The sequence below is a fragment of the Scardinius erythrophthalmus genome (genome assembly GCF_964197995.2).
Source record: "Scardinius erythrophthalmus genome assembly, chromosome: 17".
Lineage (NCBI taxonomy): Eukaryota > Metazoa > Chordata > Actinopteri > Cypriniformes > Leuciscidae > Scardinius > Scardinius erythrophthalmus.
In genome coordinates, this window is record NC_138237.1 from 36,007,220 (window position 1) to 36,027,541 (window position 20,322).

At 38.4% G+C, this 20,322-nt stretch overlaps 1 protein-coding gene across 1 annotated transcript in view; it reads right to left on the reverse strand.

Annotated features, from left to right (window-relative positions):
- Nucleotides 1-409: 409 nt before the first annotated feature.
- The window catches only part of gabra6b (gamma-aminobutyric acid type A receptor subunit alpha6b), a 33,429-nt gene continuing 13,516 nt past the window's right edge, over nt 410-20,322 (reverse strand). Inside the window, exons 9-10 of the mRNA XM_081390259.1 lie at nt 13,279-13,529; nt 410-2,854 (exon numbers count right to left, since the gene is read on the reverse strand). Of these exons, the coding sequence (XP_081246385.1) occupies nt 2,845-2,854; nt 13,279-13,529 (261 nt within the window). The 3' untranslated portion in view covers nt 410-2,844. The remainder of the gene's footprint in view (nt 2,855-13,278; nt 13,530-20,322) is intronic.

The following is a 20,322-nucleotide window of genomic DNA, read 5'->3' on the forward strand; positions in this document are numbered from 1 at the left end:
ATCTTACATGTATGTAATGTAGTTATTAATTATTTTTTTTTTTAAATGAGTGTATACATGTTATGTGTATATTTATGTATATTTATATTTTGATTCATATATTTTGGTATCTCTCTCACACACACACACACACACACACACACACACACACACACACGTTTGTTTCACTATATTAGTGAGGACATTGCATATACTTCCATTGATCTATATCAGGTTATTAATATGTTCTATCGCTTAACCCAACAGACCTTTACCCCTAAACATACCCATCAAAGAAACATGCAAAACACTAGATTTAAATAAAAACATGTTTTGGCCAATTTATAAGCCTTTTTAACTAGTGAGGACCACCACACACACACACACACACACTGTATGCTTATGATTCTTTAAAAATAAAAGACTGCATAATGTCAAATATAAGCAGGTCAGAGAACCTGCTAATCATTATATTATAAATTATCCATAGTTACACATGTACATACACCAGGGAACACTTTTATGGGTGCCCATTAAAAAGGGCAGTCAGTATTCCCTTATAATAAGATGAGAATTGAACATAATTTCAAGCCATGACTTATAAATTGCAATTTATAAATAAAAATAAAGATCTGTTCTAAAAAAAAAAAAACACACACAGATAAATGAACTCATTTCATAGCAGATAGACTGTTGCCAGGAAACCCTCTTTACATGTTAGTTTCTTCCAAAGCAGACTTGGATGGTGATGTATTTAAACATACATTCTAAAATGTGCTTTGATGAAGGCCAACAAATAAATCATCTTCAGTTATTATAGCACCTTGTATAAGAACAACAGTTTATCAATGCCAAAATGGACAGCACTGAATCTATCTACTCCTGCACTCTTGAAAAGGGCGTATCTGTAGCAGTGAGAACATATCTGTGTGTTTTTTAAAATGTGTGAATAAAACAAAGCATTTGAAACATACTGTACATAGTCATAGCTGTCCCCAAGGAGTGCTGCCTTTATCCAAAACTTCATTCAATGAAGCCAAAAGAGTGGGAAAAAAAGTATTCAAGATAATAGCTACTGTCAGAAAATAGCACACATTCTTTGATCTAGGTGGACTCCAGTGTCTAGAAAGACTTTTGTAGAGAAGGTGGACCAAAGCCACAATAAATAAAGCAGCTTAACTCGTAAAATAAAACAAAACTTTAAGTGCTGTTGTTAAGATTAGTCATATGTGACCCTGGACCACAAAACCAGTTACAAGTCACACGGGTATATTTGTGGCAATAGCCAACAATACATTGTATGGGTCAAAATGATCGATTTGTCTTTTATGCCAAATATCATTAAGATATTAAGTAAAGATCATGATCCATGAAGATATTTTGTAGATTTCCTACCTTAAATATATCAAAAATGTATTTTTGTGAGTGGATGCACATAAATGGACAATTTTAAAGGCGATTTTCTCAGTATTCTCAGTATTTTGCACCCTCAGATTCCAGATTTTCAAATAGTTGTATCTCGACCAAATATTGTCCTATCCTAATCTCAATTTAAAGATAATATAAATCTGGTTTTCTGGTCCAGGGTCACATATTAGGCTGACTGACAATATTTATCAACAATAAACATATCGCTGAAGAAGGCTAATTAGTTAGTACCAAAATTGCAGGTGCATCAGTTGCACAAACTGCACATTTATTCAATGTGCCAAGAAGAAAATTCAGCACTTTATTTTACGGTACCGTTTCACATGTACACACACATGTAAAAATATTACATGTTACATAAAACATGTTGTTATTATTTTAGCAATTTAAATAACTGTGTGATAACTTGTTACATAGCCCAAAACATAACTCTAACCCATGTAGCTACCTTATTGTATTCAGTACTTACACTGTACAGTAAGTGCACATACTGTAAAATAAAGTGCAACCGAAAATTCCCCTAGGCATAGATGGACAAAATTGACACCAGACAGAGTAGTTGCTAAATTCTAAAAAGTAAAATATCAGAACCTAAAATCCAATCCGTAATGTGTCTAATTACCATAATGGATGTATCAGCACACTGGGGGATGTGTAATGGTTTGGCTAGGTCCAATGATTGTCTGGAGAGTCATACAAGGGACAAATAACATGAGCCATTCACAAGACCAACCCAAGGGTACAAGTGTAACCCATGAAAATAAAAATACATGAATGAATAAATCACGTGCGTCCTTCATGATGTTTTAATGCTCAAAGATTATAATGCGCCAGTTCAAACAATTGTCAGTGAGTTCTCAACCAACAGATCCAAAAATTGTTTCTTGTAGAATGGTACACTATCCCACTACACAAAGTTCTGGACCTGTATGACAGCCTTCGATGAATGGATTCAATCTGTTGAGTCCATTAATTCAATTTAGTATTGCCTGATGCCTCTTTTCAAGGTAAAAGTAAAATGGCTGCTATAAGGCTTGTATTTGCTGCTTGTATTCCACCTTGGGATGCTTTACCCGCACAATACTGTGAGTGTCTGCTGAGTTTGTTTGTGTTGTGATGACTGTGTGAAGAAAGAATGTAATAACAAGAGTACCAACAAGTGCTATTGCAACTTGTCAACTTGCAAATGTCTTTAGAGAGTAGGAAAATCATTCTGTAGTCAGATAGTTTCATGCCAGAGCAATGAGAGGTCAATACATGCTATTCAGAGAGGGAAGGGGCAAAGGTGAAGAAGATTAACATTGAGCCCTCTCAGGACAATCACAGTTAACTCTTCAGCAGCTGACCCTTATCGTTTCTCTCATTCCTCCGTCCATCCGTTAGTTTATTAGGTGGTCATTGTCTTCAGTCACCTTTCTCCGTTGTTTCTAACAGTTCTTATACTTCCCTGAAAGAGAAAGAAAAAAGGAAAATAAACCAAAAGAGGAAAAGCAAGTTTATATTTACAGTATATATGTTTGAAGCTAATGGTTAACAAATATGGCTGTCCTTGCTAACCCATCATGGACACATAAACATGACATTACACCAATAACCATTCAATAGTCTAAAACCTGGTTTTCAACCACATTTCACCTTTGATATGCTTTGAAAATGACTGTGTTGACAACTATTACTAAAAACTAACTGAATGTCAGCTTTTATTCCATACACAATATTGATTTTGCATCACAACTGAGAAGGTTCTGAATACCGCTATAGATTTGCTTATTCATGTTGGCAGGTTTTGAATATACACCTTTTTTGCAGCAAGCCCGGTTCCTGCCAGCTATGCCAAGCGTGACACTTGGAGATCAGATATCTATGATGTTGCTGACTTCACTTAAATTTCTAATTAGGTGGGCAATACAATAATTTGGAGCCATGATTTGTAGTTTAACTCTTCATGCATGCAAGAAAACTACAGCGTTATATCAAGACAATCATCCACAGCCTCAGAGGACTCTATATGCAATATCTGATTAGAGGACATGGAAGTCGAAAGAAAATATTCAGTGGTTGAAAATTTCTAAAACAACTATAAATACAAATGCAAATCTGTCCAAATTATAAAGAATACATAAATGATTTTCGTCTCAGGGAGCTAGTGAGACAGAGAAACATACAGTATTACAGTGGCTGAGAAGTGCAAAACAAATCACAATTATGAAAACAAAATAATAAATCCAAAAACAATACAACAAATTATAAACACAAAGTAAGTCAGACAACACAGCGACAATTCTGAAAACAAAATAGCAGAAGTACAGCTAGAGTAGAAAGCTGATTCGCGTGTGCATGTGTAAATATTACAGCTGTATTGTCTATTATAATAATTGTTCTTTTAACAATGTGTGGGCTGACGTTATTGGGTTTGTCACTCACTTTGCAAAAAACAGACACCCCCTCAAACATCACAAACAGCTCTAACAGTGCTTGTGAAAGCATGTCCCAACAGGTAAAATTAGGCTGTTTTCAATAAAAGTACATGTTGTGAATACTTTTTGCTGTGTTGCTATAGGTCATGATGAGTAAGCAACTGAGAAGGCTAACACTTTATCTATAGAGAACGCGAGCATCTCACTTATAATAAACCCATCCAACGTATCTGGGCTGCGTTTACCAAAACCATCGTAAGTCTAAGTTGATCGCAGAACAATTGCCATCAGTGGTCTCTACGATCAATTTAGGCTTACGATACTTCCCTTTTTCACGGTACTTTAGATCGCGGTGGAAATGCAGACAGCCACAGGTGTGGGGGGAAAAAGTTCCTGGGACAAATTTTTCCGGGTAATTTCGGTGGAAACGCGGCTAAAGTTTACACTTTTGGGGGAGATAAACCCATGAATGGCATACTAGTAATAGTCAGTAAACACTAAACTTGATTAAGCAAATGTATTTTAACATTCTTAAACTTCACCTTTAAGACCAACCCACATACAAGCTGAGTACAGATACATTTACAGATAATGGCATCGCTGCATCCCCCTGCTTTGTGTATATGTATGTATGCATTCATTCATTCATTCATGAAATAATCCTATGCCCTGGAGTGCTAAATGTAACAAATTCATACAGAAACATACATAATAAAAAAAAAGGTACCTTAAACTGTGCTATGTGAGTGTGAATCCATAAAGATATGATAAATCTGGGTCTTTGGGTCTCACGTCCAACATTTCCTGACATATATTTGGGCAGTAATTGAACGGTCATTACACCAAAGTTATGGCACAGGCCTGTGTGAAGATGAGAAAATGGGGGATTTCAGGCTGTGCTGACATTCATTGCCTTTGATTTATGAGAAAAGCACTTCCTCTCACATCAGGCACTCCAGTGGGCAATCAAGCGAAGAGCCGATCACCAGCAGTAGCTTCTGTGAAACTGTGCATTCACACATGCAAGTCAACTCAGACAATGTGCTTCTTAATGTCTGGACCTGAATGGAACTATTCATGGGAAAGTCACCAGCAGGCTGGTAGTGCCTACTATGATGTCTTTGTCAAGCAAGCACACACCGGCATACTGAACGTGTATGTATGTGATAGAGGAGATATCTCATATTTTCCTTTTGTCCCGTGGCAGCTTTATCAGAGGCTTTGAGGCCTTTTTTTCATTCTTTATTTTTCCCTAATGGATTTGAAAAGAGAAAGGTGACACAAGGACAGGTTAAACCTGTTAAGCTTGTGAATGAAAAGCTTAATATCATGTTTATTAATTTGTTGGAACAAAAGTCTCTCAAATTTAGGACATTCCCAAAATAGACCATTTAATATGCCTTAATATTATTATGTCTAGTATATTATGAAAACAATGAATCAGTTCTCAGAAACATTTCAATACTACAGCATTAAAACTTTTAATTTATTAGCTCAGTTGAGTTATTTAAACTACAATTAATTTTATGTCAGTTTACCTAAAATGCATTTAAAGGTAGGGTAGGCAATGTTTTTCATAAAAAAAAAAAAATAAAAATAAAAAAAAAGAGTCTTTTCACATCCTGATAGCAATCAGTAATTAAATTAATCTAAATTTGGAAGTCTCAGGACTATAAAATATCCATCCAATTTATGAGGCTTTGAGATATAACAATACAGTACAAATCACATAACTTGTATACAGTTAATGTCACACAAGTGAATAACACATGAGGCACGTTCCCCCCTCCACCAACGACGTCTCTCGTGACGCTTTGCAGACTCTGCTCTGGCTGCGCACATCCACGTGTTTTAGAGGAGACATGGCTTTGGAGAGAGCTCTGAAGGTAGGGTGGGATATACCTTTATATATACTTTTATTTAATATCATATCTGTAGTTCTCAACTGTTTTTACTTCAGTCCACACACACTGCCAACCATACACACTGTCACGAACTGCAGGCAGTTCAGGAGTCATGGATCTCATTTTATTGGAAGGAAAAGATTGGAATCAAATTGTTATCAAAACTAAAAAAACAACTTGGAAAGCTTTTAAGCCCATGCACAATAAACCGACATCAAGCGACAAAAGGTAACTGTGTTGTCGCCCCTCGTCATGTTGCGTCTATTCCACTCTGCAAAGACTATAGTAGTGTTTCCCAAATATGTTCCTAGAGGCACACCAACACTACGCATTTTTTTAACTCTTCCTAATCAAACACACCTGATTCAACTCATCACCAAGACCAGAAATATATGTGTCAGATAAGGGAGACATCCAAAATGCACACTGTTGCTGTGCCTCCAGGAACAGGGTTGGGAAACAATGGACAATAGCCAACTAGCACATACTGTATGTCTGAGCACCTGCATGTGAGGACATACCTGTCTATACCAGCAGGTGGCTACATTTCTACATTCAATCTACATTTGTCATTCAAAAAAGGAAACCGAATCTATGGCTGTGTCTGAAACCATAGTGGATGTTATTGAGTGCACTCACTCAATCCCACAATGCACTGTAATAATAAACAACTGATGTACGCTCAACAGCTAGAGAATACCCATAACGCACTGTGAGAGTCGAGCGCCGAATGAATTCCCGCGTCTCACCAGAAGATGGCGCCTGCAGCTGAATCAAATCATCCAACCATTTTCCAAACCGCTCTGGTCCAGCGTAAAATCATACACTCCTTTTTAATTTATTAAATTGTTTAATTAAGGTTTATATGCTAGTTTCCATGACAGAGTTCAAGATAAATCTTTTCAATACTACTGTAGCTGCTAGTTTGCTATGTTTCAAATGATTATTAAAATTATTATGAAATTATTATTTTCATGCGCTCCTTCAAGTGGACTATATTAGTGGAGTAATGTAGGGAATAGTGAATCGAGGTGATAGTGGGAGGAGCCAATGAGTGACCATGAGCAGCAAGCCCCGTCCACTTCCACCGCCGCTGTGAATTAGCTAAGCCTCCCTGGTTCCTGCCACCATCATCTCCTTCCTGGTTCCTCCAACCATCATCTTCTCCCTGGCTACTCCCATTATCGTCTTCTTATTGGTGTTTCCCTCTGCCAGCTCCTTGTCTTCCTCTAGAGCCCCCTCCCTCCCTTCAATTTGGACTCTCAGCGCGAGGTCTAGCTTTCTGGGGTTGTGGGTAATTTTATTGATAGTTTCATTACCATGTCCTGTTTAGTTTCTTTGTTACGTGCTGTCACTGTTTTACCTGAGTTCTAGTCCTTTAGTTTCCATGGTTTCTGATTAGTGCTCACCTGTTCTTTGTCTCCTTAATTACCTAGCCCTGTGTATTTAAGCTCTCTGTTTCTTCTATTCAGTGCACTGCATTAACATTGTTGGTGTTTGTATAGTGTTTTCACTGTCTATTTAATCAATATTGTGTTTATTCATTCATTCTGCGTCACGCCACTCTTTAATGGATATGCTAACAAGGCTACCCTTTACACATGAGGGATAACAGAGAGTAGGGGGTAAGCAGAAAATAGCAGGAAACAAATGTGCCTATTGATTCCTGAAATTTGTCTCAGCATTGGCCAGGAATTAAATTTAGATTAAATATACATGCCCTATCATAAGATTTTTTTTCCCTGTTCAGCAACATAAAAGCATTAATAAGTGTCTTAATTCTATTCAGTCATTGAGACTATTAATTCAACTCCTCCACACTTAAAAGACATCAGCTGTACAACAGTCTGCAGTCACGCATGCAGGTACAGTATGCTGAATTCTAGTGCCTTTAGCTAGGGGTGTAACAATACATCGATATGGATCAATGCATCGATTAAACGTTTAACAGTATGATGCATCGATGCCACTCGTAAAATATCGATATGAGGTACCTTTATTTTGACACTCTCCACATCCTCACATAACTTCCGCCAAAGTGCACATTTTCGTTTACTCACCATACTGTCTGCCGGTGTGCCTTTGTAACATTGTAACGATGCCCTCAGCTGAAATAGACGCCTGACAAGATTGACTGAACCCTAAACACGTTTAGTCACAAAAGCCGGTATTGTCCACTGTCAAGGCATTGCGAGTTCATGTTTTACAGCAGAAACCGACAAGCACCCTTGTTGTTTGTGAACACAACCCGATATATGCGTTTTAGCGAATCAGCGTGCAGTATTCAGGTCAGGTGACAAGGCAGAATTTTTTGAGGTATCGGCAAATGCCGTATCGCTGGCTGAGAGAATCAATATCATATGGTATCGTGATGAACTGTCCGATTTACACCCCTAGTCATTAACAAACGTATTAATAAAGGTCATTAAAAAACTTAACAAGATGTACCGCATCGCGGTACAAAATATGACCGCCGCTCAGGCCTGCACTGGCTTTCCACAAAAATAAATGACGTGGAGTAATTTGGCTGTATTGCGTGTTTATGTATATACCTAAAAAAAGTAGTAGTATGTGCATGTCTGTCTGTGTGTGTGTGTGTGTGTGTGTGTGTGTGTGTGTGTGTGTGTTTGTGTATGTGTGTGTCTGTGTGTGTGTGTGTGTGTGTGTGTGTGTCTGTGCGTGTATGTATGTGTGCGTACATGTGTGCGCGTGTGTGTTTGTGTGTGTGTGTGTCTGTGCATGTGGATTTGTATGTGTGTGTATGGGTGTGTGTCTGTGCGTGTGGATGTCAGTGTGTGTGCATGCTTGCGTTTGTTTGTATTCCTGCATGTGTGTGTGTGACAGTATCATCCTAAACCAGCAACCCTTCGCTCAACAGCACCATCTAAAGGCCGATGAGTGTACAGTCACTAAATGTGCACATAAATTAATTTATTTTATATCCCCCCCATGGATGAAATTCTACGAAACTTAGCAGAGGATACCCCCAGAGGATGTCAAGTTAATCATACACATGAAATATGGTGCAGTCCTGAACATCTCCACTGAAGATAGGGGCGATTAAAGCAGAATAATATTGCATTTTCATTTTTTATGGGAGGGGCGCAAATCACAAATGAGTGATTATGGGCTAGGTTGATGTGGGCCCTTAAGAGCAACATACCATAAAAATTTCTTCATCCTTGGTGCCACGGTTCAGGTAGTTATTTAGGAAAAACTGCATTTTTTTGGGTTTGGGGGGGCCCAGCGCGGGGGGGGGGGGGAGGATGGGAGTGGCCCCCGGGGACCAAACAAAATTTTTCCGTAGAAGTCTAGTGGGGCTACATGCCCACCAAATTTCATGTTCCCCGGTGTTTCGGTGTCCCTGGTATCGTTGACGAAAAATTTACAGGGGCCCCAGCGCAGGGGGGGAAGTGGCCCCCGGGGACCAAATGAAATTTTTCCGTAAAAGTCTAGTAGACCAACATACCATAAAAATTTCTTCATCCTCGGTGCCACGGTTCAGGTAGTTACTTAGGAAAAACTGCATTTTTTGGGGTTTGGGGGGGCCCAGAGCGGGGGGGGAGTGGCCCCCGGGGACCAAACGAAATTTTTCCGTAGAAGTGTAGTGGGGCTACATGCCCACCAAATTTCATGTTCCCCGGTGCTTCGGTGTCCCTGGTATCGTTGACGAAAAATTTACGGGGACCCCAGCGCGGGGGGGGGGGGGGGGGAGTGGCCCCCGGGGACCAAACGAAATTTTTCCGTAAAAGTCTAGTAGACCAACATACCATAAAAATTTCTTCATCCTCGGTGCCACGGTTAGGGTAGTTATTTAGGAAAAACTGCATTTTTTTGGTTTTGGGGGGGCCAAGCGCGGGGGGGGGGAGTGGCCCCCGGGGACCAAACGAAATTTTTCCGTAGAAGTCTAGTGGGGCTACATGCCCACCAAATGTCATGTTCCCCGGTGTTTCGGTGTCCCTGGTATCGTTGACGAAAAATTTACGGGGGCCCCAGCGCGGGAGGGGGAAGTGGCCCCCGGGGACCAAACGAAATTTTTCCGTAAAAGTCTAGTAGACCAACATACCATAAAAATTTCTTCATCCTCGGTGCCACGGTTCAGGTAGTTATTTAGGAAAAACTGCATTTTTTTGGGTTTGGGGGGGCCCAGCGCGGGGGGGGGAGTGGTCCCCGGGGACCGAACAAAATTTTTCCTTAGAAGTCTAGTGGGGCTACATGCCCACCAAATTTCATGTTCCCCGGTGCTTCGGTGTCCCTGGTATCGTTGACGAAAAATTCAGTTAGAGGATAGAAAAAAAAAAAAAAAAAACTTTGACAATCCCTATATGACCGCTTTCGCTAGCTACGCTAGCGGCGGTCATAATAATGATTACAGCTCAGAATTTAGGTTACACAGTTTAAGGCACCCATGTTACAGTGTAATTGTATAAATAAGTACTGACTAATATTAATTAAATAATTCCATTAATTTCCAGCACCCCTTTCTGACCATTAGAAATAATCGGGACTATTGATTGATTGATTGATTGATTGATTGATTGATTGATTGATTGATTGATTGATTGATTGATTGATTGATTGATTGATTGATTGATTGATTGATTGATTGCCAGTGTGCCTTTCAAAGTTGTATGTAATTCATTTTTTTGCATGGGCAATGAGCAGAGCGAATTATTAGCTATTCTACTTACTCCTCACAGACCCTTATCACATTTCAAGGGTCCTCGGAAGCGGAAGTCATCATAAGTGAAAAACTTCTATAGAGGTGAAAGGAAACTACAGCACATATATATTTACATTTTCATTTGCTCCAATAGCCAAAAAAAATAATATAATAATTCATGACAACATTTGTATGACTTTCCAAAAGAGAAAAAGTACTGACACATTTATTAGTGTTATGATTGTAATAAGTTGCATGAAGGATATAACAAAGGACAGGCTTTGGGCCCTATTTTAATGATCTAAGTGAATAGTCTACAGCGCATGGCGCAAGTGCAGTTAGGGCGTGTCTGAATCCACTTTTGCTAGTTTAACGATGGGAAAAATGGTCTGCGCTCCCGACGCATGGTCTAAAAGGGTTGTCCCTATTCTCTTAATGAGTAATGGGTGTGTTTTGGGCTTTACGTGCAATAAACCAATCAGAGTCTCATCTCCCATTCCCTTTAAATGCCAGTTGTGTTCGCACCATGGCTGATTCGCTATTTACATGACAGAATTTGATAGTGGAAAGACCGAAGCCGTCTCCAGAGCGCAAACGGATCTGCTCGTGCACAAGGTTAAAGCGCCCAAGCAGACCATCTACGGGACAAGCCGGATTCCACCATATATTTATGTACACAATAATAATATTTTACATTGTAATCCTTTTATTTTTTAAATTTGGCATGTTTGTGTGCTGCTATGCGTCCCTGTGTGTTTAATAAGCAGAGTGTACGCACGTTGTAGACCCGCCTATAGGCGCACATTACTAACGCGCTCTTTAAATAACAAAAAAAATATTACACCCTTGACTTTAGACCAGGTTTCAGTTGGTCAGTGGCGCAGTCTATTTCAGTTGCCTCAAAATAGTAACGCGCCAACAATGCACCTGAATACAACTTGTTGCAGCCCATGGGCGCAAATGCATTTGCTATTTAAATAACGTGGCACAGGACGAGAAAATGATAACTGCGTCAGGCTGAAACTAGCAAAAAACTACTTTTTTGTGAAAAATACGGCACTGCATAGGGCCCTTTAATTCAAAAATCCAAAGCAGGAATACACAGGAGATAACACAGGGAAAAAAAATAAAACAACCTTGTAAAGACATTGATGACACGGAACAATGAAAAGAGTTAACTTAAACTTAAATATACAAAGAGAATGAAGAAACTCATTGAACAACAGGTGAATGTAATCAGTAACTAATGGACCTGTAGTCAACAGAATTCAGGCAAAACAGGGAAAACGAAACCAAAACACAGTGAAACTAAACAGAACCAATTTTTTTTGGCCATTTTAGTAACACTCACACAGCAGCATTAAATAGTTTTCTGTAACTGATTGACAATGTAATATTAAAAAAAAAAAAAAAAAAGAAGATTTATGATGTTAATAACTGTGGAAATGCATCATCACATTATGTGAAAAGAGTCCACTACCATGTTCCTGAAGACTCAATAGGCCCCACTGATGTGTATATGTGGACAGTACTTTGTAAATGTGGGTCAAACATTTCAGAATGAGATGGGTATGTTTTTTGCAACATAGTCTAACTAAATGCTCTTTTTGGATTTGGGAGGAACTCCTCAATACATACTCCCGCCCTTTTTCTGTCTGAGCCAGTATGCAGGTTCCATCTCATAATAGTGAGTGTACACTATTAAAAAATCATTTAAGTTACATTAAGCATTATGCTTCCTTTTAGTTAGAAGCAAACCCTGATAGTGGAGACATTAATCGAGAATGGCACTGTTCTTTAGACCAGCAGACAGCACTCAGACGCAGACTCTACGCAGTCTGTGACCTGTTCTTCTTTCAGTGAAATTACAAAACAAAAAGCAACCAAATGAGTCCTGATTCTGACATACAGTTCAGCCACGGCTTTGCTGTAGCTATTTTGCTTGGTTTTCTAAAAGTTGTACATTGGCCAGTTTTGAACCCCAGACAACTCGTTACAAAAGATGTGTCTCTCAGAAATCATAACTTGACAAGAGTAATGACGACTAAAAAACTACATCATACACATTTTCTACAATTTGATATGTCTTAAAATGATTTAAGCGTTGTATGATAGGATACACGAATGTATGAAATAAGCACAACACGATCGCAAATCAAATAGTCGCAGTCGTGTTGCTGTCTCTGATCGTCTCTCAGAGGCCATTTCTCTATTAAGAGTAATATCAACTGAGATACTGAATCATACACATTTTCTACTAGATACTTGATATGTCTATTTAGATGTTTTAAACCTTATAAGTTATTATAGGCTGCATGATATTTCTCCCTGTCTTTCTCGGAGATGGCAAGCATTTAATGTATTCTTTATAATTGGTTCGAATTTGCATTTGTATGCATAGTAAAAGCTGTTTTTAACAATTTTCAACCAGTGAATATTTTCTTCCCTGCTTCCAAGCTCTCTAATCAGCTATTTTATATAGAGTTTGACTTCTCTTATTTGAGGTGGATGATTGTCCTGACATTGTCCAGGAATAAAAGTTCCTCTGGAAAACATTGTATATGTTTTTGTTTTTTTTTAGCATTTCATTTTTTTTTTGTTATTATCTCGAAGCACTGTCTATGAGGCTATCCACTCCGACAATTAAAAGATAAATAAATCAATTTGATAAATGTAATAAAAATAATAATGATTATTATTATACAAGGTATATTTGTGAAATGATAACTACGCAGCAAACCAAATTTACATTTAAAATAGTCTTTTCAAGTAATTTTGTGAACTTCCTGTCAAAGCCCACCCCACTTACATTTTTCCCCACGAATAATTCTTCAAATTCTTTAGAAGAATGAAAAGGCAAGGTCTACCAAACAGAGCAGATCCATACCTGGACTCCATAGTGTCTTTGGTGAGATAGACAATCCAGTAGACCAAGTTGAAGGCCCCAAAGGACAGAGGAAAGAGGATGCGTGAGTACTTGTCAATAATACTAGTTTCTATCAGCATTTTGTTGGCAGGGAAAGTGGAACCATGCTGATGGAAATCACACTGAGGTGGCCTGGAGAACCTGTCAGGAGCATCTCTTTGGGAGAGGGAGTTCAGCCTTTTCTTCAACACACCTCCAGGATCTAGAGGATTCTAGACACAGAGAGATTCATTCGTGACATAAGAACAGGCAAACAGTTATCAAACTATTTGACTGGTGACACAGTGGACACTTTTTAAATTTGTAAGTTTGGACAAATGCAATGACAATCAAAAACAGTGCAGCTAGTGTAATGTGATACTATAGAAAATTATATTACAGTGTTTTTTTCTTTCCTCCAATGAAACAAACTAGTTGTACCTACTTAATACTGTTGTAACGCTAAGGTTCCAAGGAAGATGAAGACGATGATTCAGTGACAGAAGATTTATTATAATTCTCAGCCAACATATGAAACAGCGTGTAAACATGAACGGTGAGGAACAACTTAAGAAGGAACACAAACAAGGATAACTGATCACACACAACTGACACATATGAACTAATGATAACGGTAACCAAAGAGACAAACAAGTGGCCGGAATCTGAACAAAGAAGACACATGAAAAATTAAAACAAACTGAAAGTCCATGAAAACTCACAGCTAGGTGTGTTTGATCAGGGTTGGAGCTAAACTGTGCAGGACAGTGGCCCTCCAGGACCGAGTTTGAGAAACCCTGTATTAAGTGTTCCTTATTCCATATTCAGTGTTCCTTAAAAATGTTAAACTGTTCCATAAAAACATTATCTAACTTTCTACATATGAGCTAATTAAACTATAATAATTGTGGTATTATGGTTTATAATAATCATTATTATTAATAGTCTATGTTTAATTACAGCGACAATGAAGGATGATAAAACACAACCAAACAGCCTAGTTGGAAACATGGGGAATAAAGGAAACAGGAAGAGAACACATGAAAACCTAAGATTACTCCTCCCCTCCCAGAAGGCGCATCCTCGTGCCATAAACAGAAACTACACATAAGTGAATGGAGAGGGAGAAACAGAAACCGAAAGTTTGGCAGAGAGGCAGGGGGAAGTGTCGATGGGGGGAAATGAGGAAGGCAGAGGGAATGACCAAGGAGCAGGCGCTAGAGGGAGGAGCCAGGGAGGAGACGACAGAGGGATGAGCCAGGAAGCAACCCAGAGCAGAGCCATTAGGGCGAAGGGCCACGTGGAAGCGATGGAGGAAGGAGCCATGATGGAGCCAGCAGTCCGACTGACTGAGGTGGAGCTATAAGTGGGAGAGACCAAGGTGGAGCCCAGGAGACTAAGAAGGCCAGGATAGAGCCTAGGGGACTGTGGAAAATGTTGGAACCAGACGGAAGGAGGGGCCCAGTGGAGCCAAAGGGGTGGAGGGTTAAGGGGTAACCGGAGACCCGGAAGTCTGAGGCAAAACCAGAATGACAATGGAACAAGGCAGAGCCAGAAGGACGTGGGAGCCCGGCGAAGCCAGAGGGATGGTGGAACATGGTGGAACTGAGGGAGCGTGGATCCAAGGTGGAACTGATGGGTCAGAGAGCTGAGGTGGAGTCCGGGACTCGGAGGATCGAGGTGAAATTAGGGGATCGACACACCAGGGTGAAGCTGGAGACCTAAATGCACAATGTGGATCCAAGTAGCTGGGTGGAGCAACTTAAGAAGGAACAGAGGGGTTGAAGGGAACCAGTGGAGGTGTGGCCAAGGTACTGAATGTGTTGTGAGAGGAGGAGGGAGTGAGACTGGTAGCGAGACTGGTGGCGACAGAGGAGTCTTGAGGCTGGATGCGACCAGGAGCGACAAAGGAGACTGGAGGCTGGGAGGGACCAGGAGCAATGAGGGAAACAGGAGACTGGGCAGAACCAGCGAGTCCATTCAATTAACTGAGCTCTTAGCGAGCAACTCCATGTCAAGGGTGGAGGAATAGGCGGGATCTAACTCCAAACAATTAATCCAAAACAATCTGTGTCTGCGGTAGGCTCTAGCTTTGTGTTTGCAGTGGGTGTGTTAAAGGGCTAGATGGGCTCTGGGTCCATGGCGGGTGTGGTATCTGGCTCTGAGTCTGAGGAACCCATCACCACCGGTTGGGCAGACTCCAAACAGTTGAGGATGTACTCCCTCCAAGTCAGATCCCCCATCTCCAGCAAATCCATCTACTGGATATTCTGCATGCCGACCCAAAAGATAGTCTTCAGACTGACATCATTAAACTAGGAGAAATTAGCAAACTCACGAATAAGAGGAAGTCCCATGTGATGACAGCTGGGGAATGTCGCAGCTAGATCTATTTGTTGGATCGGTTATTCTGCCACGTTGTGGCAGGGAGTAGTTGAGACAGGATCTAGTAAGTGCAGCTTATTCATTCAAGATAATAAACAGGACACAGAAATCAGGAGTAGTCAGGGGATAAAGCACAACAAAACAGCCTAGTGTAACTAAGACAATAACTGAAAAAGAACTGAAGAAACTAAGGGGAATAAATACACAAGAGTAACCAGATAATGAGCAACTCAACTAGAAAAAGGTGATGAAAACAATCAGCAACTACAGGAACAGGAACAGAGCACATGAAAACAAGGTGAAACAAACTAAAAGTCCATAAAACAGAATGAAAACCTTGCATAAACAGTTTAGCTTTGCAAGCAGCACACTGATGTTAATGCACTTCGGGATGCTCAAGTTCAAATCCTGGCTTGTTGTTCTCTCCGATTCATGTCTACTATCAATACCGTCCTATCTAAATAAAGGCTAAAATGGTATATATATATATTTGTTTGTTTATTTATTTAAAGAAGAATAAGATTCACCCCGTCATTCATATTTATTTTGATTTTGTTGAAAATAAAATTTCAACAAAACTGTAAGTTTCATTGCAGAAGTGTTGACTTGTGCTGATTAGTGTTGTATAGTTGCGTGATTTATACTGTGAAATTAATAATAAGGATGTATTAAAAATTTGCATTTTCCAATTTAATATACATTGGAAATTGCCTTTGACCCTAAATTTATTTGTTTCATCCAAATCGACTACATTCTCAGTATCTACTAACATCCTGATCTAAGCCTGAACTCTTATTTTATTTTATTGTGTTATTTTATCTTTAAACAAAACAAAATCCTGGAAGCTAACTCGCCAATGTTACCAATTACTGTCTCCGTAAAGAACTGTTGTATGACACATAGATTTTTATTTTTTTTGTGATGATGTAATTTTCAGGTCATAATCATTCAATTCTCCAGGCAGGTGACAATTAATGATATCTGTAAAATGAGTTTAAATCAGTCTTTGCTTTGAGCGAACAAGGTTATTTATGGCTTTTTATTTGCAGCGCCCTAGCCCTTTCTGGCTTGCGAAAGTTTTGGCATTGAAAACGGCTTTGACTCGGTTCCATCACTGAACAGGTTTCCAAGCTGTGAGTGTCAGCTGCAGATCACTGTGTCGCCCCTGCTGCAATGTGAAATCGCCCAGGGAGCACCTGGCTCAAGCTGCCATAATACCGCAGCTATTTTTGACAGCGCAACAGGCAGCAGCTAACTCAGGCTAAATATCCAAGGCAATGGGACATTCACACAATTGTATAATATGCCTGGTTCTCTATATGTATTCTACAAATGTGCACTGTACTCCAAAAGAGCCGTCAAATATGTATATTTCAGATTTAGGGGAAGTGTGTTATTTCTCAGTAGCGTTACCAAAAAGAATTGCAAAATTAGTGACTGTTTTCTCAAACACACCGACTGCTCCTTCCCCTGCCGCATCCCATTTACATTCCTTTCCAGTTATGAGGTATTCTTACCCCAAGCGCCTGCCATTGGTTGAACAAGAAGAAGTTTTGTCTGTTTTAAAAAGCCACAGTGTTTCCACTTTTCAGGAAGTCTACCTCAAGAGTTTTTAAACTGGAATACAAGAATAAATAGTAACTCTTTACATCAAGGTTTCCTTTGTAAGGGTTTATAAAGGTGCTCATTAATGACTAATAACTTATTTACATATTACATTATAAGTCGTTGATAAGCAGTTATAATTGCATGAATAAAAACAGTAACTCACATGTTATAAATGCTTAATTAATATATTTATTCATACTTCTTTCACGTAAAACCATATTCCTGATTTATTTCATGATGCAGCAATAACAGACTAATATAGTGAGACTGAATGATATTGTATTTGTAGTTTTCTCCTTAATATCTCACGATTCGTGACACTTTTCTTACTATGTTGCTTACCAAAAGCTACTCTGTATCTTACTCATGATACTCTTCAAATAGTTCATGATGCCTATCCACAGTAATGTATAAAATCTTGTTTATCAAAATGAAAGTATCAATCTGTATTGTGAACACAGCCATAACTTGAGATAACAATGAAAAATGTAGTTCCAATATTAGTTACCTGCGAAACTTAATGTAGGGTAAACACCTGTGAACCATCTATTCATGAGTTATAAACATGAATAACATGTGAAAGTGAACCTTAATGTAAAGTGGACACCTTTGAACCATTTATTCATGAGTAATAAACGTTTGTAACATGTGAAAGTGAACCTTAAAGTGGACACATGTGAAGCATTATTAATTATTAATGAACAAACAGAAAAGAGTGTGAAAAGAGTTTTTTTCTAGTGTGGGTAGTGTTGATAAACTAAACAGAAATGTAAACTTTAAACTAAAAAGATTACAATTTATTTCTACAGCACATTGGAAAATTACTAAGCATGACTTAAACAATTCAGAGAAACAATCAAGTCTTCCACCAAACGATAATCAAGTATCACATCTATAAGGCAAAAACATTTCATAAATACAAGCTAAATAAAGACAATCTAATTTGATCTAATTTAACTGTTTTGTAATCAATTACTGAATACACATTACAGAACATTTATATAATAATAATAATAATAATAACTTTAATTTATATAGAAAGTTAGATAATGTCTTTCAACAGAGCAATACAGAACTGTTAGCGGGAGCGCCATTGTGGTTATTTGTATGGTACTAATACATTGAAGTAACACAACAATTACACATAACACTTGGAAAACATAGTCTGCAATGTCACCTTAGTTATCTTACCTGTCAAATCAGAAACACAGTATGAGATAAAAATGTTACTTCAGAGCACGATGGAACAGTCCTAACAGCGTGACTACTTCTCATGTAAAGTGGCTCCTGTCACATGCCAGAACACACATGCTTTAGTGATGTGAAGCTGAAAGAGCATTAAAAAGTATATCCTACTAATATTACTAATAAAAAATAATGCATGTAATATTGTGCATATTTGTAACAGTTGTTTGTTTGTGAAAGGCAGTGAACTGAGGGAAAATACAGGGGAACAATCCATCCACATGAAGACGAATTCTGACAACCAAAGATAAAACTCAGGGCTATAAATACACAAGACTAAATGAGCAACAAAACAAGATAGGTTGAACCAAATCAGTTACTATAGAAACAAACAAGGACTTAGAAACCAAATCAAACAGGAACAAAACAAGGAAATGAACACAAATACAACAGAATACAGTAAAATCAAAACAAGATTCTCTAGAACACAAAACTAGAAGTGACAATATTATATTAATACACTGCACATTACATATTATAATGTGGAAGATATGTGAAAGTTCCTGTAAATTACATGTTAGAATTTGTATCTTGTTTTGCATTGTTTGTTATACACTGATACATTTTGGAAATAAAAAAAGATTCACATCACCAAAGCCTGTAGTTGGCCCTAGTGAGCATCCGATAAAGCCGCTTTTCATGAGAAGTCACGCTGTCAGGACTGAAGCAAATTTTTAATCTCACATCGTGTTTACTGATTTTTCGGGTAAGCTAACTGAGGTGACATTGCATATGTTGTCAAAAAATATGTTTTTTAAAGTGTTTATACTTTATGTGTAATCGCAGTGTTACTTCACTTCTCACTTCTTAAAGGCTGCCTATCTGTAATCTCATCTTCTATTGCTCACCTGACCAACTGCTCTATTTCCTCTGGGTCTGTCCCTCTATCATTAAAACTGCTGCTGCTATTTTGAAGAAATCAGTACTAGATTCTTCTGCTATGAATAATATCAGACCTATATCCAATCTACCTTTCATTCTAAATTGCTAGAAAAAAGTTGTTCCCTCTCAGCTACAATCTCATCTTTCTGCTAACAATCTTCTTGATCCCTATCAATCTGGTTTTCAATCAGGCCATAGGACTGAAACTGCACTGGTAAACATTACCAATGACCTTCTCCTATCTTACTGTTCGCATGCTTGATTTAACAGCAGCTTTTGACATCACATACTTATCGCTCATCTTTCAGGTACAGGCATCATGGGCAGCGCTCTTTCTTGGTTTACATCCTATCTCACTAATAGACACATATTCATTGCTGTCCATAACTTCAAAACTTCAAAACTTCCACCTGTTTTCTCTCTCAAGGTGTCCCTCAAAGCTCTGTTCTTGGACCTTTACTTTTGAATATTTACTTGTATTCTGATGACCTGCGAATTTACATCTCTGCTTCTGTTCTTTCTCTTGACTCATTAAACGCCTTTATTTCTGACATCAGAATTTGGTTACATAAAACTTTCTGAAATTTAATAATGATAAATCCAAGGTTATTGTATTTGGTCTGCCGTATCATAAAAAAAAAAAAAAAAAAAACACAACTGATTTGAAAAATGTCTCTAAATTGTTTATTGTGAGTTTGCTTATAAGCCACTTTTCATGAGTAAAAAAAAAGTCAGTAATGTTCCAGTGTGCCGTAAAAGAAGTTTAATCTTTTTTTTTTTTTTTTTTTTTCTCAAATTTAGAGTTGAACTGATATAGTGCATCAAAAATAAAATACATTTCATCTTTTCATTCCATCTCTTCTGTATGTGTAATATTAATTAATAAATAAATTATTTGTGTGTCCA